At 39.2% G+C, this 26,778-nt stretch overlaps 1 protein-coding gene across 1 annotated transcript in view; it reads left to right on the top strand.

Annotated features, from left to right (window-relative positions):
• Positions 1 to 1,659: 1,659 nt before the first annotated feature.
• The window catches only part of Tdc2 (Tyrosine decarboxylase 2), a 66,142-nt gene continuing 41,023 nt past the window's right edge, over positions 1,660 to 26,778 (top strand). Inside the window, exons 1-4 of the mRNA XM_071589872.1 lie at positions 1,660 to 1,863; positions 12,958 to 13,071; positions 13,540 to 13,591; positions 17,626 to 17,696. Of these exons, the coding sequence (XP_071445973.1) occupies positions 1,660 to 1,863; positions 12,958 to 13,071; positions 13,540 to 13,591; positions 17,626 to 17,696 (441 nt within the window). The remainder of the gene's footprint in view (positions 1,864 to 12,957; positions 13,072 to 13,539; positions 13,592 to 17,625; positions 17,697 to 26,778) is intronic.

Genomic DNA, 26,778 nt, shown 5'->3' with positions numbered 1-26,778 from the left:
CCCAGCCAAAGAAACTACCGCCTGTACGTCTATCCGTGAAAAAATAAGTCATGCTACTATTGGGTGAGGCTTTGTAGGTAAACAAATGTCAAATGACTCAAATCTGGCACAAAAGGAGGGAAAAATGTTAATTACACTCCCCTGACAATTGAGTTAAAAGAGCTCTGGAAGCACAATTACGCAGGAGTTGTGCTAGTCATATAGGTTCTTTTGCTGGGAGATATCTAAAGAATAGGCTTAATTTCCCCCTCCACCCCTACACTTCTACCCGTTGTGAACGAGAAGAATTTTCCTCTGAATTTCTTCTGCCACACATTCTAAGACGCGCCTTAATACTGGGCCATAGGCTCAAGTGTATTTATGCACAGCAGTTACGCCGGCGGAAGAGTCGTAAGTATTATCTTGACCGAACCTTACTTGACGAATGGTGAATCTTGCACTGTCTTTGACTGCCACGGTAATGAGATCCGACGGTTGATTTTAACCTACCGAGGCAATGAGTTCCAGGATCTTAGCAACTCGGGCCACGGAGGTCAAAGTTTTTGGCGACCGATGTGGGGCGGCAGAAATGTGAAGCCAGTCAAGCGACCCGAAATTTCTTTGCAGTGTATACGGCGGGGCGGATGTTTCTCGAGTTCTTCTCAGCATGGACACGGATCAAGGGGCAGCTTTTTTTTGTTTTGTCCTTTCTGTATCTCCATTATGAATAAATCCGTATAGAAGCCAACCCTTGTCTGCTAAGGCTTATGAGCCATCATGAAAACAAGTGAACGAAAGCACAGCCGTGAGAAGCAAAGATGTATTACAAAAAAAATACTAAAGCAAATCACGAAGCACATCGTGGCACACACTAATTAGTCCACGTAGTGACTGCCCGTGATTGTGGTCCTCTCTGCAGTGCATACTTTACATTGAATTATGAATTTGTTTATGTCCGCAGCGACTAGTCGGTCGGCTGTGGAACGCCAGCGATTTTGACGGCTATCGCGACCGCCTCGTCGAGACGGCATAGTGAGTGTGGTACATAGAATTGAAATCATACATACTCATCGATCGACGCGCCCGGTCTTAGGTCGCGAAATATTCACGCATTCAGGAGCAGTAGGGGCCGAGGCTCTCCTATATCTATGCTCGGTTTACCACGAAGTTGAAGTGGTCAGAATATTGATTTCACCGCTTCAATTTGGTGAAGTAGCCCAAAGGCATAGAACCGGGATTTAATGTTGGGATCCTCCGGTCAGCTGTCTAAACTTACTATACCTACCACACCGCAATGGCCCATCAACGCCCTTGGGAGGGGATCGGCCATCTGGTAAATTCGTCGGCCTCTCTAGAGACTGCGCGCCTAGCTGTACGAGAGGGTGTCTTATTTTTTACTGTGATAGGGTGACAGGGTTGGTTGGTTGAAGGCTCTAAAAGACCAGATGGTGGCAAGCTGCATGGTTCAGACTTTGTACATTAAGTGCCCGGGAATGTAATAGTGAGACTGATGAAATCGTCAAAAATTCTTCAACTTTTGTTGACAACACCCAAACATTTTTCCACTCTCTGTCATTGGTTTTCCGCAGGGCTGAGGCTGTGGGTGGCGCATCCCCAAGAGACGTGAGAGTCTAATCGTCGCCCACAAGGTCCGCCCACCAACGGCGGGGTCGTTGGATCATGGACGCCGAAAGCTTTCGGAGCGCCGGGAAGGAGATGGTGGACTACATCTGCGAGTACATGCAGTCCTTGGGCACTAAGCGACGGGTCACACCATCCGTCGAGCCGGGCTACCTGCGGCCGTTGCTGCCCACGGAGGCCCCTGAGCAGGCCGAACCCTGGAATGATATCATGCAAGACGTGGAGACGAAGATAATGCCCGGGGTGAGTTTGTGTCTCGACGAGCTCGAAACTATGCCCATCTGACCAATTTTTCGTCTGTATCACTCAGACAAACGACCCCATGAAATACGCAATTTACACTTGTGTCGATCATTTAAATTGAAAATCCTTTCGAGAAACTCGACAACAAGACTTTGTTTTCTCTTTCGCGGTTTCACGCAAACGTTTTGTGCTTTTGAAGGCAACAGAAAACATAATTGATTTGCAATTCGCTGAAAGATTTAGAGGTCAGCTCATGACCAACTTCGATATATTTTCGTTATAACCTACATTTTTGAATATATAGTAATGTAACGTATTATTCTGTTCCATTTTACGAAGAATTTTTTTACCCGGACTCGGACCCGGACTTTATATTTTAAATAGCATTTGTTCATGTCAAGTTTTGAGAAATGTCAAAAGCTAGATTCCCAACAGTTATCATAGTTGCGGATAAGAACAAGTTTTGAAGTATTTAAAGAAATGAGATATGGTTGTTAAACGAAGGTTTGTGTGTGTTTGCTTCATTATGATTCGTGAAATCTCATATCTTGCATTTCCAAATCTGGATAAATGTGATTTAGAATAAACAACTACCTTGTCTTTTAGCAGTGTGAATAAAGCAGCCAGTGCAATAATTCATATTTACTCTGACCTTCTAAATGGACTACAACCTTTACGTGGTGTTTGGGTTTTGATGTTCTGATGATTCTTAGAGCTGTGCTTGTGGGACCAATAAAAATTGCATCTCTTAGGGTTATCCATGTGGGTATACGTGGGTCGATGTGTAGGGGTAGCCCGCGTAGCGACTGCTTTATAGTGAGGCTGCTGAAAAGGCGTCTGAACCTAATGGGGCGACCATGTGAGGGGTGGTGTTGCATCAAAGGCATGTTTAAGGAAGGCATGGAAAAACAACCTCAGTTAATTATCCCACGAAACAGTGATGGATACCAAATTGAGAATGAGTCTTGATGACTACGGGACTCGGCACAATGGAGTGTGTGTTGTGTTCGGTAACGGAACCGGCAGGCCGTGGTCGGTGATCTCATGGAATCCTTGCAAAGTGAAATCGACAGCAGAAGCACAGAAGACACTGAAGAGGACCAAACGGTTTGAATGGGGGCTTAGAATGTTAAAATGATGTTGAGAACAGGATAATTAGAAAATGTTAGCGGGAAATGAAGAGAGGAAATATAGGTTATTTAGTACGAGGTGAGATGGAAGGGTAGTGGGAATAATTGGAACGATAGTTATAGAATAATATATAGCGAAGGGTCAGAGATCCAGCGAAAATGGCAAATATTATTCAACACACAGGTGAGAAGAAACATAGTAAACATAGATGAGGCTAATGATGGTATATTATGATTAGAGTTTGAAGCTAAACATGGTCATTTTTCAGGTCTAAATGCCACCAAAAAATCAAATGGAGAAAGAAGTCGATAGGGTTCAAGATCAGCTAAGGATATAATATCGAGTGTATAAGGAAAGACACATTTGATAGTGATTGGGGATTGTAACGCGATGATAGGCGAAGGAAGATATGGTGATGAGGTAAGGGAATACGGTTTAGGAACACAGAATTGACTGCGAGGAGAAAGCAATAGAGTGCGTGGTTTTCTAATAAACCCTCATTTTATTTACATTCTCAGCTCTTCGTGGGCTTGAAGAGTATTTAAGTGTAAGAAGTTCACCAGCTCTGGAAATCTCTTCATGCAGAATGTTATATCCTTTACACAATAAATCACATAGTAAAATTAATTTAAATCAACTAAGATCATCATCCTGAACGAAGAAATGCATCTGAAAGATCGGAAGGGAAAATTAATCGGAAAATTTCCATTAAATGAAGTATCTTCTCTCTTCTCTAACTGAATAGTGTGACGACATTATTTTTTCTATTAATAATTTGACTTACTCCCAATAGAATTTCTATTCCTACTTCCCATTATAAATATTGCACAAATGTAAACTTGCAACGTTGACGATCTATTCATGAAGACGTCACCACTCACGAAACAAGGTGTATTTTGGTTTCCCCATTAATCGGTATTCTCATCGCAAAATTTTAGAGATGTTACGTAACTTACGACTCCTAATTATTTCTGCTGCAAACATATATTTGCCAATTTTCTTCCTTTCAGATTATTAGTAGGCTATTTAAAAGGTACCATTTCACCAATATATTCTGTCAGAAATTCCGAAGCCATATTTTTCCAAAAATATACAAATTTCATGTGGTAATACCATACATTATTACTGCAACATTATTATTAAATTATATTTGACCTTTATGTGACAGCCATCCCTTCAAATACGTCTATCTATAACTAGGAAGGGAAAATCCTGTTCTTGAGTCTCAGTGATTCTGTACAATTCTATTTACTAATACCAGTTTACCTTCTCCAAATATACAAAAAGTCATCAATCACTTGTGAAAAACCTTCATTGGTACTTTTGGATAACGCTCGTATTTCCTGAAGGCTGGCAGAGTTACCCTCACTTCCAAAGACATTATTTTTTCAATAATCTCCTAATTGGACGGTTTTTCAATTTTTTCTTCTCTAGACGATGTATTTCCTACATTCCTCCTACCTTTAAATTACTCAAATTGAATAAAATTACTCAATTGAATAAAAAAAATCAGGAACTCCTACGAGAAACCGTTTCAGGATCTCGAATCACATTTTTATAAACGAAGGCCGACAAAATGACGGATGTGACGAAAGTTAATTAAAAATTTACAACTTAGAAATCCATCTCTAAAATCAGCTGATCATACCTGTTTAACACGCCGACACGTTAGTTTATTTAGAACCCGCTTTCATCCCAGACAATAGGCGTAGTTTCCTTCACAATATTAGCCTCAGGAAGACTTCAACAACCTTAACCTTTCCTATTGCAGTTACGTCTGCTGAGCAAATGGTAAAACATATATTTTCCTAATTATATGTAGATTCATTTCAATGTGATCTAATAAGATTTTTTTACACTATTTTAAATCACGAAAATTACTATCCCAACTTCAAGTATTCATTGCCTGACATTAATATGCACGAGCAAGTATGTCAAGTTAGTCGCATATTTATGAGCATAAATTAGGGAAATCGTCACAGTATTTCGTAAACCAATTATCGCTTCCTACTCAAGTATCTCGAAGGTCATCGTATGAAAACTGAAAAAGACAACTAGACTAACGAGCGAATGCTTGGCTTTCACTTTTTGTGTCGGCCACAAGATTCATCTCAGATTTTGCCAATGAATGTACAAACTAAACCAACTTGATTATAATATGGTTTATATCTCAAAAGCAATATTTTTCATTGTGGACAATGTGGACAATGAGCCCATATGAAATACCTTTCATTGCGAATTCAATTGATAAAAAGTGAAAAATTATTAAGCCCACAATTACTATGGATGCTGGACCCTTTCATGAGAACCCACAAATCATTGTTAATTCATTCCTTTCCATTCTCAAAGGAAAATTCTCCTGTAACTTCACTTATCAGAAACGATACAATATGTATTTTTAGCTTACAGCTATTGCAATCACTGCGTTTTTACACTGTATATATAGTGTATAGTATGTTATATAGTACATAGAATATAGTATATACTCGTATATCTGAGTGAGCAGAAAATAATCTCTAAAGCCGCTGTCGTCTTGGAGACATAAATCTTTAAGTGTGTTAAATAGTTTAGCAGCACCCTTCATTTCCTTTTGGCACCCTGATGTTACAACAATCTCCTTTTTACTCACCTCATCAAATACTGCTCTTTGTTTATGTTGTGAAATCAGAGTTCTTGAAGACATTTTTTCAATTCCTAGTTAATGCCACGCTATTTTAGTCTGTGTATCGATTTGTTGCGACGAACCCTTCTGAAACATTTCCTCATAGGTAATTTTATTACGTGTACATTTAAGCTTTCCTGCTTAGAAGGCGTAACGAAAAAATAGACTCGCTTGTGTTTCGGAAACCTTATCCCTACTCTTTCCTTGAGGGTTGCTGTTCGAAATCATCCAGAGTCTATTATGCTGCTAGAGCAATGGTGCGTAGTGCAGTATACGGCATATTTATTTCTTTCCGAGGCATTAAAAAAAATTACAAAAACCTTTTAAGAAGCTGTATGTGACCTCTAAGCTTACTGATGTGTTGAGCTTATCTTCGATGCACTAATACTACGTGGCAAATAGGCAAGGTATAATTTAACAACAATTACCATGCAATAGTGAGATAAATCGAGTAACAGTTACTTAATACATTAGAATGTTGCAAAATAGTATTTAAAAATTAAAAGCATCTTCAACGTCATGAGCACATGTTTATTTGAGTTAGTTGTATACTGCTATGGAAGTATGTTATTACTATTGGTTAATGCCGTCTACAGTTTAAGGCATTCTTTGTATGCGCACAGAGCTTAACCATTTTTAAAGGCTCACCTAGCCCGACGAAACGTGACACCGTACACAACAATGACGTTGTCTACAATATCACATCTCTGCGTCCCTTCATTCCGTCCAACATCTCCATTCTTTCCCTATCCCTTTCTCGCTTGCCTGACGTTCTCTCCTCTCTATCACAGTCTTCAACATCCTATCACCAATCAAAATGCTCCGCATATGCTTTCCTGTCTCTTGGGGATAGTGGGCTAATGCCGCCAAGGGATTCTCTTAATTCTTCCGTGAAAATCATACCCTTACCTAATTGTTTGCAAATTACTTCGGCTGTCGGTCGCTACCCCCAACAACTTTTAAATAGGAATAATTTCCCTTTGACTCAACATATGTGTCATTGAGGGCTCTCCAGAAATGGCCTACTCTCCGAAGTAGTTGATGTAATTGGCGGACAAGTAGTTGCTATATCGGGGGACGGAGACAGCAATGGAATTAATCACACGAGGGACAGGTCCGCTTCTAAAGGGTTTTGCTGCGTGTATAGGAAATTACGTCGCAGAGTTGATTCGCTCACAAGTCTCATTTCTATTCCGCCTCACACCGCCTGGAAATCCGCTGTTACAAACCATCTGGGACTACGATCCTTTGGGGAAACACACGCATGCACAGCATAAAGATATTACTCGCCTATGAGTCCTTCCTATGAATTTTAATTTCAATTTTATCCATAGGAATAAACCGCTTCACGGGACGACGGGTCTCTTCCTCCGCCCTCCAAGTTATTTTGGTATCATTTTATCCGCTTCACGGTCTTACTACCACCTTCTTCCCCTTGCCCAAGTGTAATTTCCCGTTGTGGGAAATGGGCGCTCCTTGCCTACGTTTTCTCTTTGTAGAGTGCGCCGGAGGGCAGTTAGTACTGTTAATGGCAATCTTAATGGTACTTGGTTATTAAAAGTCGTTCCCTGTCGGCTTCCCTTTCTTGTTAGGTTAAGATTTACTATTTTATTCCTAGTTTTAAGTTTCTCTTCTCGCAAACCACCCTTCCACTTCATACATGTTTATTTCTCTCAATGCCATGCTTGTTTTACGGACAATGACCGGTAAAGGTGAGATTTCACTCACTGGGAGATTTATACTTGCTCGCTGGGGCAGCCAATGAAAATCTCGGGAGAACGTCAGGATTTGCCTCAATTAATGGCGGAGCCGCAACGACAAACGAATGTAACTAAGAGCACTTGGCATTTGCTGATTGCGCGATGTATTCATGAAATTTGTGGTCGTTAATTATTTTTGCCTGTACCACAACCTTGAAAGACATGTGTACATCGGAGAAACTTCTTGCCTGGGACGAGAAGTACATTGAGCTCCGTCCGGAGAATCGGTTTCCCGTGCGCCCCTGGAGGCGAGTGACGACGAGTTTCGCTTGACAGACCTGGAGGAGACGTGGCGGAGACTTCCAGTCAGGGAGTCCCTCATGGAGTTGATTTATAAGTGCTCGCGGAGCAAAATTGAAGATTAATAATGATTCTTATCGTAAAGGTCGTGTTTGGAATCGTTTACTCCAATGGTCATCGATATCAGAACAGTTTTCATTAAACTATCCCCTTTAAAGGTCTTGAGACCAATTCGAAATCAACCTGATACTCTTAATGAAAAACGAGGGTGTCTCAATTCACGTACTACAGGGTGCAAACGTTTAACTTTATATGTTGTTGCTGGTTTTATGTGCAATGCATATATGGTAAAGGTTTCATCAACTTGACTCCATTATTACGTCAGCGAAAGCCGTTGCAAGTTAAAACATGTTCAGTTACCAGTCAGTAGCCCAGGGCAACGATGGAGGTGACATATGAAGAGCAATATCCTGAATTGAAAATTTGATTCTCCCTGAATAAATCGACATTCAGGGTCATAACTATAGGAGGCTTATGGTGAGTCTGACCCTACCTAAAGCATTGCTGGAAGTTGGTTTAAAATGTTTAATGAGAGGAAAAAAGAATATTCAAATGATGGTAGGCCCGGAGCTCCAGTCACTGCCCTTACTGCAGTAAACGTTAATCGTATTGCTCTTGCCATTGTGACAAGAGATGGCCGCATAATGTAAAGAGCACTGCCAGAAATATTGAAAATTTTATTGGGCGCCACTTTCACGCTGGTAAAGAAAAATTATAAATGATATATTTGTGCTCAGTGATTTCCACGAAACCCAGTACGAATTTGCAAAAATTTGCAAAAAGTGTTACCCGACCCTCATGTGATCCAGATCTAGGGCCATGTGACTCTTTTCTATTCTCCAATGTAGGAAATACCTTCATGTAAAGAATTTTCATCTCCAAAAGCAGGTTTAGGTGGTCTGAACGTGTTTACGCAATACTACGTAGAAGCAAATTTGAAACTTTAACAGCATATTAATTATAAATTTAAATACTAATGCCATGTAAAATACATTTAAGCTCATAAATTCATGAACATTTATAAATACTACGATCATCATTGAACAATCCTCATGTGCAATGACAGGGGTTAGACATCGAAATTGTTTTTTATTCAATGCACATTTTCTAAAATAAACGAATTGAAGTAGTTCTCCTTCCCAACACACAAGCCAACTTTAAAACGGTAGGTTTTTAAATTAAGTTTTTCACTAAGTAGACCCCTGGACTGAGTCTCCATTAACCTGGCATTCCAACTGTAATATTTTTTATGTGAATAGGAGTGTGCTTCGCCGTCCGGAGTTGTTTTTTTATCTCGTACAAATTTCCGGAAATAAACGATTTAAACGAGTTTTTCTACCCGATTAGCACGCAAACCATAACATCCAATTCCATAGCCAGACAGGACGTCATGACAGGTAATTAAATAATGCAGGAAACGTCATTATTTTCGCGTAACGAATTATGCGGCCTTGATCTTTCATGTTCTTAGACTTTTCCTAGAAATAGTAGTAGTGTTAGGGGAGACGACCGACAGCTGAGATCATTTGCGCCATTACGGATGGACAGGAAAGGATGATGAAGGGTGGAGAGAAACCCAGTATTGGCTTTAGTCTACTTTTAACGAAAGGCACCAAGGGGTCCGTAGATTTACGTCCCATCTGACGGACGGCGTACTCACTCAAAGTACTTTTACAAAGCACCTCAGGTAGGGATCTGGATACCAATGAAAAATATCTTCCGCCTCTGGGTCGGAAGTGAGTACGTTGGCCACCGCACCATCCCGATTCCTTCTTCCTAGAATTCCTCCAATGGGACAGGGAATTGGAGTTTTTCTAGATTCTCACCTATGATGCCCAGTTCTGATACAAGCTAAAGTTTTGAGGTAGTAGGCGATCAACTTTTAGATGTATCCATATTAATAAGGATGCTAAATACATCCACGAAATGAAGACTGAAACCGTAGAGTCTATTCGTGAAACTTTAAGTTGCGATTATTTCGTCTATCAAAACGCTATGCGTCAACATTTATTTTCCTACTTGGGATTTCTCCCAGTAACCTTCTCCCCTTCCCCGCCATACCTAATACTTCTTCGTTTGATTTCCTTTATGTCTATTTTACCTCTTACATACTTCTCCACCACCTCATCTCGAAAGCCTCATATGTACTCCTATCATCCTTCCTCAATTAAACGAGTTTCCTCCTCTAGTTGTGATAAAATCTCAAGATGTACATCCTTCACCCCAAAATAAACAGTCGAAATCACTACACATAGTAGCTCGCGCTCGAATCCAGAGAAAGTGTTTACTCCACAATCTGCTGAAAATCTCCACGTCATGTGAGAAAGTTCTGCTCATTTTGATTGGTCGAATTTGCTCAATTTCGAAAATTTCTGAGAAATGCATTACAATGACATATAAAAAGTTACATGTCAACCGAAATCAAATAAAAAAAACATCTTTATCAAATAGGGTACAGAGTTCATTTGTCCGACTTTGTAACTACTCAAATTCATGAAAACGTTTGTTAAAGGTTTTTGGCACAATTTGAGAGTTTGCATATTTCGCAGTTTTTACACAACCTCATGCACATTATGGTCTTAATTTGGTATTAGAAATGTAATTTAACATTTTTAATTTGACCTTTACTCAGTGAATGATTTCCAATCTAGTTCCTCTGATTAACTAGACACGCTACTGCATTTATCATAAAGTTGTTTTACAAATCTAGCTCCTCTACGCTTCACACTGCTACTCAGATATCTGTTTGGTAATTTCGGTCTCATTCGTTCTTTCGACATTGCCAAACCAGCGTTTAACACTTCTATCCTACTTGACAAAAGGGAGAACATCCGCGGGAATCAACTAGGGTTTTACGAAGGCACGTTTTTTGCTGAGTCAATTGGATGCAAAAGGGCAACATGACACGGTTTAAGCAGATATTCGGTGGAATTTCTTCATTGCATGGATAACAGTCAATCCATATTCATTGTGGAATCAATATAAATTGCGGAATTTCTGTGTTTCTGTTATCTTTGTAAAAGGGCCAGTTGGGAAATTTAGGATTAACGCGGTTTAGGAACAGAAACCTTAATTGCTTTTCGCATTCTGGGGAGGGAAAAAGGGGGAACAAACGCAAACACATTTTTACAGGTTAAATTAATCGGTATTACATGTATGCTTCTTAGATATTTAACTAATAGGCAATAAGTACTACCTAACACGCTCTATATTTCCGATTAAAAGCCCAGTACCAACCCAGCACGAGAACCAAATGGCCGTTCTTGATAATTGACGGTTATGGACGTTAAAATATACAGGGTTGCACCCAAAAGTGGTAGGACTGATTTTTTTACAAGAATTGTGTTGATGATATACTTACATCGACTTAATAAACTTCAAAGTATGCTCTTTGAGCTGCTACACACTTAGTATAACGGAATATATAACTTCACGGAATAACGTTGCTCTAAATTCAGATTCATTTTGTTTTTCGACGTGGACAAAAAACTTGCTTAACTAAAAACGGTGTCCTCACTCAACGACAGCCCGACTGAGGTTGGTGTCGGTCCTTTGCTAAGAGCCCCCTCCACCTTACCCTGCCAGGCAGACCCCCCTCCACCGCTCCGTTGGCGCCAGAGAAAATCAGTCCTACCACTTTTGGGTGCGACCCTGTAGTTCACATTTCATTTTCCCTCTTAAATTGACAATCAGTCAAATTATAATGTTTACACATTCATAAAGCTGACTGCTTATGTATTAACTCATGGGCACACGCCGCGGCTCGCCTTGACTTCGCACAGGAAATTATCTTCATACCTGTAAGTGGTAGATCATTTTAGAGAATGGTACATCAGAAGGGTGTCAATCGGGGACCACGCAATCGTTCACACTTTGTCCAGTAATATGCGTGTACCAGGAAGCATTAGTTCATAATTGCATGATAGATTATCAGTAAAAATGAAAGCAACTGAAAGGAATTGGCGTGATCTCATTTACGCATTGATCCGTACCTAAAAACTGAATACGTACCGCCTCATTAAGGCGTAAGCGTCTGAAACCGCTACTATCCGGGATTTGAAGTGCTTCTCAATCATGTATCCGTGGAGATATGCGACGAGCAGACGGAATAGTATCGTCCTCCAGTCGGTATTCGCCAGCGCGGGTGATAGTATCCGTCGAAGCAAGATTTCAGACTTGCTTCGTGTTCTCTTATCAGCTTACTTGCTTCGTGTTCTCTTATCAGCTTGATAGCACTTTGACATTAAATGTTGCTCACCCTGTTTCCGATGGATTTCAATTAAAAATGATCATTTAAATGGGTATTGAGCAAATAATACGTTCAATATTTTGGTTTCTTACCGTGAAAAATTTCTTTTTGTTGTAAGATGTTGCGAGGATATTTAGGAACACGGGATACACTCTGAAGGAATATTTTTAGAAAAATATCCTATCGAACTTAAGATGAAGGAGAATAGAAATAAGTTCCCAGTCCTAGGTGATCATGATTAATATGGTATTATATATTTCACAAGAGGTACTAAATTGGATAGATCATTATAATATTTACTCTTAATTCACGGAGGAAACTTAAGCTGCTGTTTACATGCCAACAACATCTTGAGGAGTAGAAGGGATCTTATTTTTTGTGCCATTCTCTTCTGTATGGTTAGAGGCAGTACCTTTAATGATTTAATTGAGATGAACAAGTTCATAATCAGGTACACGGATTGATCATTAGGTAGATGAACTTTAGGTTAATGTAATTTTTTTGTGATAGGCTCCTATCGTTCAAATTCTAAAAATCTACTTAGGACCTTACACTTCGGTATTCCTTTCACCCGATTTTCTGATGTCGAGATTCTGAAAGCCCGAATATATTTCCTGCCTATGTATGTATCCCATTTCGCGTCGTTTACAGTTTCATGCATTTAATTATAATCATTGAACGAGCTGGTTTACACGTCATTGGGGTCATACCACAAACTGACTCAAAGTCCGCCAGTTAAACCAGCAAAAGCACTTCATGCAACGCATCTTTCTGAAATTACTGCTAATGTACGAAATGCAGATAAAGTACAGATATGATGGATGTTTCCAATTATTATTTGTGAGCCCTGGTATTGTAAAAGAAGCCTCGGGTAAAATCGTATCCCTGCTGCTGAAAACTACCGACTTATTGTACTCGTACTTTATCACACAGGATATCAACGTTGCCTCCCCACGTATTTATGTATAGCCTGTCTTCCTCTGTCTCTTCAGGTGACCCACTGGCAGCATCCTCGCTTCCACGCCTACTTCCCCTCCGGCAACTCTTACCCTTCCATCCTGGGCGACATGCTCTCCGACGCCATTGGGTGCATCGGTTTCTCCTGGGTAAGTACAGGGCTAATACCTCCGCCCACTCTTGGGGTGTTATGAAGAATTGCCAGCCCACCCACCACCACCTGTTGTCCCTCAAGGGGACGCTCCGTCTCCCTCCTACGCCCCTCGACCCCCTTCCGACCAAGGGACTGTTCACGTGCAACAGGTGCCGCCACTCGTCGCGTGCAATGCCGAAGGATGGAATGGTGAGGGCATTGTTGATAGATGATGGTGCTGGTAAAGGGTGGTTCAGGAAAGATACCATGCGATTTACTTGGCAATGAAACAGCCACGTGATGCTTAGCGAACATGCTCAATTATTGTATTGAGAAGTTGATAAAATGACTCAATGGAACGAAATATCCATAGGTAAATCCGATATTTTGCTCCGAACTAAACTTTCCGTCAATCATTATGGCATCAAGAAATTGAGAGCTCTTGTTTCCGCTGTGTGAGAACCACTTCTTCCCTTCTTTGCAGGCGGCGAGCCCCGCTTGCACGGAACTGGAGACCATCGTCCTGGACTGGCTAGGTGAGGATCACTGACCACCTCCTTCCGAGACTGACGACCTATAATAATATTACAGCATGCGACAGTTATGGCATACGACGGCGTAAAAGTATTCAAATCACTTGTAACGGTTAAATTTTTACATGGGTTACTTTTTGTAGTCACGGAAAAAAAAATGTTAACTACCCAGAATAGACCGGGTGAGTGTAAATGAATTCTCTTCTTGAGGCTGAACATCTCTCTTGAAATCAAATGCAGTTTCGCAATGAAAAAAATAAAATGGCATAAAAGTAGTCGAATTACCGGTGACAGTTACTCTTTTGGCTTTACTTGTAATTATTAGATACATCATAAAAAAGTAAATTTAAATCGTAATCGATTAATGAGTGCGCTTTGGGTGGGGCGTAAAAATTCCCCTTTCCCCATTCCTTCAATGACTGTATTTTCTGGGCAAAAGAGTTTTATGCAACTCGACATCTGAAAAATTCCATTCTCGAAATCATTGGCAATGTGAAAGCTCTGGTAATTATTAAGCGCATTGGGTCTGCATGTGATTTCGTCGCTCACTTTTTCGAAAATGAAACAGGATATGATCAATGGGACGATGTCAATACTTTTGGATGGATGAATTTAATTAACTAAATTATTCGAAAACATATTATGAGAATCGATCTCCATGTCTCGTTTTCATAAATCAACGTCCTCCACAGTGATTTTTATTGTTTTTTATGATATTCATAAAACCCGCTGAACGTTACCTAAAACATTGAAAGATTACAAATACATTTTCCAGTACTTTCAAAAGATCAAAAAGAAGAACTTATATTCAACGCTTGTGGGCCTTAAAGTACGCTATTCATACTCTTTGTAGTTGAAATATTATTTCGATATCAATCCAAAATAATCGGCGTGGGGAAATTCAAAATTACTTTATAGTTCTTTACTGCAAGGGAAATACGAGGAACGTAGTATCTGAATCAAGGGTGGATCTACGAGCTCTTTACAGGGGTTCCCATCTGCCTCTCCGTCTGCTTATGGTTAATTGACATTTATTCTCTTGAAGTGGAATTTTTGACATAGTAATGGCTGTGAAAATATGTTGCGTTAAAATTAAAGCAAAACTTAAATTGCATAATATTCTGTTTTTTCAATGATTGATGTACGCGATAATAACACAAAGCAAGGAGGGCAATATTCCTCAACCCCCCATTGATCCGGACATGGTCTTAATTAACTCCTCTCATGTAATCTGCATTATATTACGGTAATTTCCAGTGTGCCCAAAAATATCAGTTTATGTCTTATCAGTTTACCAGGTTTAATTGAAACGTCGCAACCCCTGTTCTCGTCAAGATTATGTTAACAGTTCTTGAAGCAAATAGGAAGGAATAGGAATACTACCATATCCTACTATCTACTTAGTTGTATACCTATCCTATTCGAGAAATATATTTCTTCTAATCCACTTACAGAGTCAAGAACTCACTTGACTTAGCTAATCATCATATTTCCGCCCTCCAGGGAAACTGGTGCCTTTTGATGTATACAACCTGTTCGCTTTCACTCTCAATATAGATTATTAATAATCGAGAATATTAAATTACACAAACAATCTAATGAATTTTTTCGAAATTCTTTTAGCGACATGTATCGATGAGAATAATTACGAAAATAACAACCACTTGCATTGGCAATATCACTGCCAATTGATGGAGATTCTTCCTTCACCAATATATAATTGAACGTAACGTAAGAAATAATGATAATAACAAAAATAATAATAATAATAATAATAAATCCCTTGACAAGAGCTCTTTTGACTCTTAATTTTCAAATTTGTAAGTGCGTTTATTAATACTATGGATGGTTAGATAATATAGCCTGCCTGTTAACTGATACAAAATGCAATACATTCTCAACAACTGCCAGTTTTTTCCATCAATCCATTGAATTAATAATGAAAATTGGTTCTGATATATTGAATTTTCTAGATCTATCCTTCAATATAAGCGAAGACAGGCATCTGTATTAAATATATCATAAAGTCACTTCGTCTAATTGAATAAAAACTAGTAATATCTTTGAAGCCTGATCCAATTCATCCTAACGACGCCATTCATAATGCCAAACCCATTTTCTAACTAGTTAACCTTGTATACACATCTCACAGACTAGACGCGCGATTCCATTTAGCGATATATATTTCCGGGAAAAAACTGAACGCAGCCAAATGAAAGCTCAGTGCAAATTTAAATGGCAAAATTAATTCACGAACTACAATAAAATAAGTCGAGAAACGAAAGTTTTCATATTCTTCATCATCCATAACTATTATGGCAAAATAATTGGCACTAGGTAAAAATAAACATCAGGCTGTCTAATTTAATAAAAGTTGCTTTCATTAAATCAGAATATGTTATCAAAAGATGCGCGGCTTGGGCAGTGGGGGATTACATATTCTTTTTCCAATCTTTCTTATATCCAATATTCTGAGGTTTCTCATAGATAATTGAATCACCAATACTCATTTCGTCAACCAAATCATTTAAACTTATATGCTGGAAGAAATTGGCACGCTTACAAAGAGGCAAACCATCGGCATGGAGGAGGCGTGAGGCATGCTTGTTGGAACTTGGAACACTGGAAGATACCCATGTTGCAGCACGAGTCGTGATCGAGTGTTGACCACAACGGGCGAGTCAAGATTGTCCATCATGCTTCAAGAGATGTATCTTCCTGTATTTATAGGAAAAAACATCACTTTCACATCCCAGGCATGTCATTAGTAACATTGATTGAGAGAAATACTTAATTTTAATGATTGATTTTTGCCATAGAGTTTTCATACTATCATCCAATGCGGCAACAGGGTCGCTGTAAAAAAAGTACCCATGTTATGTGACAGCCATCGTTGGTCACTAGGGTAAACATTTTCGATGCAATATTATGCTACAGCAGGACTCCTTCATTGATCTAGTAGCTGGCGTGAGTTTTAAAGGATACCATTACCACGTGACAATGTTGGTGTCGCTTTCTGCATATCTCTCACTCTCTCTCTTTGTGGATTCGACGCACACTGCCCCTTTTCTAACCCTATGATTGCCACTCAAAAAAATTGATAAAATAAAAAATTGACATTGTTTTCCCCGCATTTTGAAATTATTGATTTTTACCACTGTGTTCGGAGTGGTTAATCTTCCTCCACCGGGCGCATATCGGTAGGGCCTTTCATTAAGAACGATTTCTTTATTTAGGCATGGATATTTTATTTCCCTTTCCTGCCTTTGGATGACTCTTTATGCCATGGAACCTCATATATAAATCGTATTCGTTGTCGTCGTAATTTAATACCAAATGATTTTGAATCGGATGATTAAATATACCTTTGAGAATTCATTTAATATTGATTACTTTATAAAATTCTCAAAATATGTGATAGAGGACTAGTGAAAAATTATTTTCACTATTAATTTTATTATTTAAGAATTACGTTACAATTAGGCGATTTTACCGGTGGCAACGGTCAAGTTTGGTCAAAGATCACTCTTACAACGAAAAATACATATATACACGCACTAGAAAAACAGAAGAATCTACCTTCACGTTACTCGTATTGACTACAGGAAATTGTAAAAAAAGATAGCTATGCTATCCAGAAAATCGGTCGTTTTAAAAGTGTACTCAATTTAAAAAAAAGTGAAACCAACTCCGTGAAATAATTACCTGATTGAAAACTGATTTCTTCGGTGGGAGCCATTTAATCGACTCTCTTTGATTGATTTTTTTAATTTTATGGTCGACTCAACCGAAGCGTGAATTGATTCGGAGTCAATAAAAAAATAAAAATCTACTTTATCAGCCATCGGATTTTCTTAAAAAATAAACCCTAACTGTCAATGCTCACTAATTTCGTCAAGGAAAGTCAATGACTGACAAATTACCCTTGTTTACCTTTCACTACTCCTGCGAGATGTCTTTCCGGCGATCATGACGGTGAGTTTTCAAAGATGGAGTCGATGTTCATGTCTATGATAATGTCTCATTTTCTTCCACAGGCAAGGCGATTGGGCTGCCGGACAGCTTTATGGCCTTCTCGGAGGGCAGCCGTGGCGGAGGGGTCATCCAGGTCAGAGGTCACCCAGATTACACGCGCCCCTTTGAGTACAAATTGAGCTCCTTACGCATCAAGCAATATCCACACGCACACACTTCCTCTGGTCATCCACACAAAGTCACTCGTTCTTTGTAGTCGTCTTGTTTCTGACTGTTGTGGCCTACGGCCGAGGGACAATTCTCACATTCAATCCGCAAAACATCCGAAACTTCCGTCATTAGAGTCCCATTCAATGTAGTCGTAGTGTGAAGTGTGCACGCCGTCGTGTTAAATGACAGGAGAGAGTGAAATAACGGATTTTTAAACTTCTAGGATGGAGGTGACCAACCTAAACTGGGCATGCGTACCCAAAGCGGCAAGCCGAGCATTTATTTCGGCACGCAGAGCTGGGAGGGTGCAACGGGTGATTGCAAGGTGATCACGCGATGGGTTGGCATACTAGTCAAGAGCACACTCTAATTACAAACATAAACGTTGGCTGTTAATCGCCAAAAGGTTCACCACTACTGTCCTAAGGTAAAAAGTGCATCCCTTCGGGATAAGTTACATTAAACAATTCGAAGCGTATTGGTTTGGTAAGTAGCCTGTACCCAGCCCACCGACTGGTTTACATTCAAATTAAAAAACTGATTTAATTAGAATAAAATGAAATCAGTTTTACAAGTGTCAAGGTATTGGGGGGCCAGGTTCCTTTCTCTTTTGCGGTTTCCCAAGATGATTTTGTGCACGGAAAACTTGGGCGAAGCAGGGGCAGGGTTCAGAGTAACGCGGATTTATTCCCCATGACTTACAGCCATTAACCAAAACCGATACATCAACTGGGCTTCTGAGTCTTTTCCCCAGCTGGAAAAAGTGCATATCGTACAAAAATATTGATCCATCCTACATGAATTTTCAGAAATACAATCTTTGGTGAAATAAATAGCGTCGTAAGCCAGGATTGTTTGTGCATTAATAAGAAAATTATTTTCTTATTTCGATACAGTTTCGATTAATACTTTCTGGAAGATGTATGGTTCCATGAAAGCCATCGTAAGGGTGTGTGACCGGGGGTGATTCAACATCAAGCATGAAACATCAAAATTAAGTTTTGCTTATTAATCAGGGACCTATAAATATATAAAATATTTAAAATGATGGAGATAATTTTAAACACGTTGCACCACGGTATCTACAACGTTTGAAATACTTTACTTTCTTATGCGTGTGTAATCATTTACTATGCATGCGAGACAAGCTGCAAGTTGCAAAAATAACCATAAGAGTAGGGTTAGATAAAATGGAGACATCATACTAGGCTACTTAATACAATTTTTCCCTCTAGTTCTGTCGTTTGCAGGTATTCTGATTCCTTATCGTTGCGGCAAAAATTACATCTTAAACATGCCGGTTCAACACTTGATCCCTCGAATCTAATTTTCATCATCCCTTCTACCCTATGGCGATGGGTTAAATAAAAAAAAAGTTCATCGTTTATAAAGGCCTGCTTCCAATTTATGCAAGAAATATAATCTGTAATTTATCCTTGTATGAATTGGCTCCGTGAGTGATTCGCAACGTAGTTCCTGTAATAATCTAGATACGCAACTAAGTGTATAATGATAAAGTTTTACAAGTCTAGCTCCTATTCGTTGAACATGACCTGATTCCGTGGTCAAACCGATATAATTCTATATTTCCAAAGGGCTGAAACTAATATTAATGCTGATACACCTCACTCATTCAATAGCATTTGATAGATAAGTAGATAACGTGCTTATTTAAGCAGAGTCCTTTGATTGGCGTGGAAGTTTTAAAGCTTTAAAATATTAAGTAGAATTTTTTCTGGCATTTCCTGTGGTAATTATTTTTTATATTAAAACATACACCGCCTTCTGTTGAATGCAAATACAATATTTTCGAGAGTTGCACAACCCCTAAATTTGAAGACCTCTGTCGAAATGTTGTGGTCTATTTTAATAGAAAAAATGGATAATTTACCAAAAAGGCAGATCTTAACAATCATTAACCGTGTTCCGAAACCAATATTCTTGAAATTAACAGTCATTAAAGATTAAATTTTAAAATGCAATCATAGGAATGCAGAAGCGGTGATTAAAAGTATCATCGAGTGAATTAATTGCTCCCCTGTGGGCTAATTTACATAAGAACGGATACTTACACCATTTGTGTGATTTGTTGGAGGAATCACTTTTGGTAAACGTACGTCTGAAGAGTAATGACTTTAATGGTGAGGGTTCACTGTGATTCGAATTTTTTCGCACATTTATTATTTAAATACTCATCACAAATTGCAAATAATCGCCTTAAGTTATGGCTAAAGTCTGCTCGGGCGTTTTACTCCTTCAAAGGTGTACGGTTGATGACTTGGTTTAAAATATGGACTTTAGAGCACTGAAAAGTATAGCACTAAAGAGGTAAAACAATATGCAAAAATACTTCCGCTAAATTTTCTTCCGATTAGCATTTATAGGAGCAATTATCGTATTAATGGTGCTTCGTATTTTGTATCAAACAGGGCACCTGTAGTGAGGTTAATTAAATCCATACGTCTTTCTAGGCAGAAACAAATTGAAGGCACTTGGTGGTATGAGATAGGAATTGAATATATTTTTTATTGGATACTTTACACTGTCTCATGGTAAACATGAACGCCAAGACTCGTATTTCGTCACCAAAACCATAACTGTTGCGGAAAGTTGTACAGCATTTTTGTTAATATAATGAATCTACCCCACCTCAGCGCAGCCGTAACCAATAAAATTTATGAAGTCTAATTGTGATATGCAAACCAGCTCTTATTTTGTGGCCCCATTCTCTAACTCTTCCTCCTTTCCGCTTGTGAGCTTTCTTGATCATAAGATGGAGAATTCATTATTCCGTCCTTTAAAACCAGAATAATAGTAGAAGGATGCAAAGGGGCTTTTGAGAGATGATCCGATCGATGACTTATTTCTCAAGTGGGACTTATTGCTTGGCTGAAAGCTGAATCGGTCCTTCTGATTTAAGATTACATTTAAGATTTCTACTTTTCCACTAATGGTTTCTACACTCAGTGGCGGGAACACATGGGGGAATGGGGTTGTGAGGACACTACATAAAAGAATGGAGTAAAATTTATGTTAATGCTGAAGACAATAAAACGCCATGAATTTCCCAATTACTTAAATCAATACTTTTGAAAACATTAATATTTTAGAAAATATTTCAATCGATAGAAAAAATAATAATAATGAAATACTTTGCTTATGATGGAACATGGATCGTTTTTCTGTTTACGCGGCATAAATCTTTTTGCTAAATGTTGATCTACTTAATATAGTTTAATCACCAAGATAACCATGATAATTTAGCCAAAATTTTAATTTTGAATAATTTAATAATAAATAAATAAACTTTTAAATTATGATGCAATACTTTTACTATAAGAATAAAATGGACGTCCCTCCAGAGGGTGGCATTCCCTCCTCCGATGCAAAAATCCCGTTTCGGCCCATTATTTTCCATTATACTAGTCAATTACCTCGTGCTTTATCTTTCAAGATTTACTTGTACTTTCCGTCATACCCTAGTAACCATCAGTGGCAGTTTATGGGTGGGCGTCACGACGCCCCAGTAATTCTAGCAACCTTTACAATTAGAAAAACAAAAATGTCTGAAAATTAGAATTACGTGATTGTACCGGATATCGTATACTTGTAATTCGTTACGGGAAATCACCTTTATCACATTTGCCGGCATTAATTCATTATTGAGATTCCATGTTAAAAAAATTTTTCGAAACACAGATATTAATCACCGATGCAGCCATCATTAATTTTAAAACGGCATCACAGGTTATTTGGGCTTTGTCCAGTAAATAAGTTAAAAAAACAGTAATCAATCCGAAGATTGGTGTTATACGTGAGGGTAGAGCTCTCTTAATTTATACTAAGGTCAACGTTGCGGGGAGTGAAATTCAAGCGTCAGGGTTTGGGGGAAGGGGTCAGTTCCTTTCCCCGTGCCGCCTGCAGTGTCTCATTAAGAAATGGCAATCGAAAACTCAGACAGCTTGTGAGGAGTAGATTCCGGGTTTCCTGTCAGTAGGCTAGCACTCTGTCCATTGGACGACTGCGTTAAATAAGTTTAAAACGTGAATAAAAAGTATTCAACTATTAGAAAATATTTGGGCCATCTACGTAGTACCGTGCTCGTGAACTGCGACACGACGACACGAATCCCAGCGGAGCAGAACTTTTCCGTGATACAGTATTTCAACTCCTAATTGTAGGGTGCTATGCGAAGAGCGCCTTCCGTCAGATGGGATGTAAAATTGTTGACCCCTTTGTGCCTATCGTTTAGAGTAAATCAGTGCCGAGGTTTTCTGTCCACCCTTATTCTATTTCCTTATAATGTCCTTAAAATTACCTCCATATTCCTAATGGCTCGAAGGTCTTTTCTGAATGAAAATTTGTCGATCACTTCCCTCTAAGTACTATGACAAGACAGTGGCTTCCCCAGAAAGATAAGGCCCTCCTTGGCATTGGGATCGTCACCCTTGATTCACAGTACGAACTTGTTGACCTCCAAGAGGGAATCAGTCGTCCATCCGACAAACGCGGTCTTCTTTCCATTCACAGCCGAGGAGCTATGCAATTAGTTCTCTCTATGCCCGAGAGAGGCCGCCGCCTCATTCTTCCATGCGCCATCACAACAGCGCCCGTTCCTTAGCGGGGAATTATTTCGCCGGGGCAGAGTCCGTAGGATAAGGCGCCAATTTCGACGGAAGCGAGAAGAGAGGAAAGGCAAAGGGCCCAGCGAGAGCACATTAGGGCATGGACTTCCAAAAGCGTTGAGATTTTCATGATGGCACCGAATATGTACAGCTTCTACCGAAGCCATTTGGCGTTTTATCTCGATCACTCTGAGATGATTCGGTCGCAATCCTGTCTTTTATAAGTATCGATTCCGTTTTGTTCGTTCTCTCCCTAAAAATGAAGGTCGAGCAAAGTCATCTCATGTTTTTGAACCAACCGCAGTGAAAATGCTAACAAGTAAGGATATTTCGGAATCTCAAAAAAGATCAAATCTAAGCTACTACTTCGAGTGGTCAAAATGACGAGAAAAGCTTGTGGTTAAAAGTAAAGACATGGGAGAACCAAGGCGAAATGTGATAGTCTTGGAAAAAGCGGCTTTCGAAACGAAATGAATCGAATACCCGAAAACAAGAACAAATTGCATGCTCATAGATTAAATATGACATACTTCTTTGGAATCTGAAAGCAAGTATTTTATTGATTTTGAATGAGTGTCGACTGACTACTTTGACTGACTGTTTTTGTTTTTTTTTTGACTCAGTATTTTGACTGAGTGTTCTCACTGTTATCGACTGAGTATTTTATTGACGATGAACGAAGAGGAAAATCTCCATAAAGACTAAGGAAAGACAAATTGAAACAAGCAGAAGCGTTTTTCTATTTCGGAAGCAAGATCACCAGCTATGGAAGAAGCAAGATGGATAAAGTAAGCGTAAGCATAAAAGAAGCAATAACTAATGGAAAATAATACCAGTGTTAATATAAATTGGTGGATCCTTAAAAATTCAGTGTGGGACCTACTTTTGACGGACGTGAAAGGTGAACAATGGGGTGCGGCAGTGAATACAAGGCTGGAGCTGATGGAAATGTGGTGCTGAATGGATAGAGAGAAGACTAAATGAAGAACTTCGAAGAGAAAGTGAGCAGAGAGGCCTAGGTAGGACACTTACAAGTAGAATTCATCCAGAAAGATTGAATTCAAAATACCATTTCTTTACCTTCCTCCACCACGCTTTTTCGACATTCTCTTCCCTATTACCCAACGTAATCTTGCTTAACCTCTTACTTAAAGTAAGATTTCTATGCATCAATTTCATAGTGTAAAAATCATTCACCTTGACTGGGATCCGGTCAAGGCGAATCATTTTTACACTCCGAAATTGTTGCATTGAAATGCACATTAGAGGATGACTCCGTTAAAAGTTACTGTTGCGGTATCTCCCGCAGTTCCTTTGGAATTTGTTTAAGTAAGGTATTTCCTGGGGTACGAAAGATAATTACCATTGCCCCTTAGTATACCCTCCATTCACTCGTTCTGCCTCCGAAATTATCTTAACATTCATCTCTCTTCCCATACCATGTTTTGAGCTTCATCGTTAGTTTTTCTTCAGAAATTAAATTTTCATTTCACATAAAACTACCCTCTATATTATCTTTTTCATTAGTCTTCCTTTATGTTAAAACTTAAGAAGCATGTCATCAAATCCCACTTCTGTTTAATTGTCTTTACCTTATGCAATTATACTTCTGTTGTCTTTACGACTTCGCCCACCTTTAAAACACTTCCTAAATAGTTGAACTATTCTACCTGTTCTAGCAGATGTCCTAGAAACTATAAAAAGGAAGAAACAACTTTAATGTTTGACTAAGAATTCCTATTTCTGGAGAGTTTTATCACTTTTGTTTTTTTGTAATCAATTCTCATATCATACCTATCACACTTATTCTGCCAGGCACCGAGTAATAATTGTAATCATTTGGTTGACTCATTTACGTTTGATCATCCGCAAATCATATGAAGAATTCCCCACTCTTGCCTCCAGCCCCTACCAAGACAACCTTACCATTTCCTCGGTAAATATGAATAGAAAATGAGATAGGAAAAGAAAAAGTGATTATGGCCCACCTGGTCTTATTCACTTGTTTAGCGCGGCCTATCTCGACTCACCATTACCTTATCCCCATCAGTGTAGTTTGAAGCATCTTCAGGTTCCCGATAAGTTGTTTTCTCTTCAGTCTACTCTTGCTTACTTCAAAATGTTCATTCATTTTACATTAATTGTTTGAATGATATGGTAAGAGTAATTAAAACTTGCGTGTGACTCTGTTCATACTTTTTGGTCAGCTAGGATTTTAATTTAATGGCGTGAATCTACCGTTTTCGAATGCGAGAAAGCTTTTTAACTATTTGCTAACTTTGAGGGCGTTCATTGATAAATGATGATGCAATAACATAAACAAAAACAATTTTCACCTTTTATTTTTGATTAAATAAAAAGGCGGGGTCGTTGTTGTTTAATGCGCTGAGCAGCATTGTGAAAACTAGAAAAAATATGCATTAAGTAATTAAAAAGTGTCACTCTGGTCTAAATTTTTGTTATGTTAGGCAGTTGGTCATGTTAAAAGAAAATTTGAGCAAGAAATTGTTTTTCGAAGGGTCCAAAAAATAAAATAAGCCATTCGGTCATTAATAGTAACCACAACAAGACACTTGGTCAAACGACTATAAAACCGATCATTCCCTCAAGTTCCTACACAAGACGCATCAAAAAGAATTAAATCCCCTGGGATTTAATTCTTTTTGATGCGCCTTGTTTTACTAATTTATATTATATGGACTTATTGTTACACTCTTGTCAATAATGGGGAATAATTAAGGTTTAATATGTATCGTGAAAAGTGAATTCAGAAATCAAGCCGCTCTTTTCCGTTTAGAGGTCACTCTTGCAGCTACTCATATGAGATACTATGGCGAAGAGAGTGCAAGTGGGCGTGGACTTCGCGGCGGGCAATGGGAAAATGCCAACCGCTAGCCTACTCGCCTCCGTGATACCCATCCTTTTGTACACAGAGAGGGAGAGAGGGGCGGGTCGGAAGGGAAGGAGGGTGGGTTTTAAGGGGGGCAAGGCGGATTCGGCGGAAGGGTGCCTCCAATGGCACATCGTCGCCACGCCGGAAACGACACACAATTTCCTTCCATATCAGCCGCCGCCATTAATTGTATCACCCGGAGGAAGACATTAAGAGAGTCCAAATCGTTGCGAATAATAATTATTCGCTAATTCGAGAGACTGAAGAAATTTAGGATGTCAGAAGAAAGTATCACTACACGTCACTCCTTATCGCGTCGATATTTGACGATGAGGTAGTAGTGCATAGTAGTTGGGGGAGGTGATCGATGCCTGAGATCATTCATGCCTCTTGAGATTGGTGGTTGTTTTATTAGAGGTAGGATTTTCAGAGAATGGGGGAAGAAGGGTGGAGTGAGAAATGCGATATCGGCATTAACCTAGTCTTAACGAAAGGCGCCAAGGGATGGCATGATCTAACGTCCCATCCGACAGACGGACGCCGCAATCCACTTTAAGTTCTCTCCACATGCAGGGCCACAATAGGGGGTGTACGGCCACAATGAGGGTTCAGGATACCCTAGAGAAACTGCCAGAAGCGAGAATCGAATCCAGAGCCATGGGATGAGAATCCAGTAAATTAGCCACTATTTGCTACGGATGTACCAAAGAATGCCTAGAATTTCAACGGAAATCTCACCTGCTACCATGGACTTTACCTTCCGCAGAAGGGCTTGCCTCTGGATGAAGTTACAAAAACTCGCCGCGCCAATGGGGCCTCATGGTTTCGTTCGAATGCAACAAATATTCCCTAAAAAGTCTTAACTATAGTTACTAATAAAGACATTAGTGACCATAGGGCAGTAAATGCTAAGTTTTCGCTACATTGGGTCCGAAATAAGAAGCCTAAAAGGAAAATTTACTTGTTTAAAGAAAGGGACTTCAATGGCCTACACAGTGCGTGCTCCAGAATTAACTTGCAAGTTTTAAGAAAGATTGTAATTTGAGGATACGTGGAATCACTTCCTTGGGATCACGCGCTCAGCAGTCAACAAGTCCATTCACAGTAAATTTATAAAAGATAGCACGGAACCTAGATGGTGCCACGCGAATGTTATTTGTTTGTTAACGCGACATCCTATTATTACCTACCTCGCACAGCGGTAGGAGAGAAGTCAATAAAATTAGAGAGATTAAGTGTAGAACAAATAGTTTGAAGATGTCATAATTTTCCACGAACGATAAGGGTTTATAATAACATTGTCCGCCCGCGGTAGGGTCATATTCGGGTAAAAATAAGTCTTGTTTTGAATTCACCTCCGGCCACATACCCTAGCAGTGGCTTGCAGGGTATTTGTTAAAAAAATAAGCTCTCTACATGAAGGAAAAGGCATGATATAATGCATGATCATTACTGGCAGACTAACTAACATAAATAACAGAGACTAA

Source organism: Hetaerina americana, unplaced genomic scaffold, assembly GCF_022747635.1.
Source record: "Hetaerina americana unplaced genomic scaffold, ioHetAmer1.1.p SCAF_4, whole genome shotgun sequence".
Taxonomy (NCBI): domain Eukaryota; kingdom Metazoa; phylum Arthropoda; class Insecta; order Odonata; family Calopterygidae; genus Hetaerina; species Hetaerina americana.
This window is presented reverse-complemented; position numbering and strand designations above follow the sequence as displayed.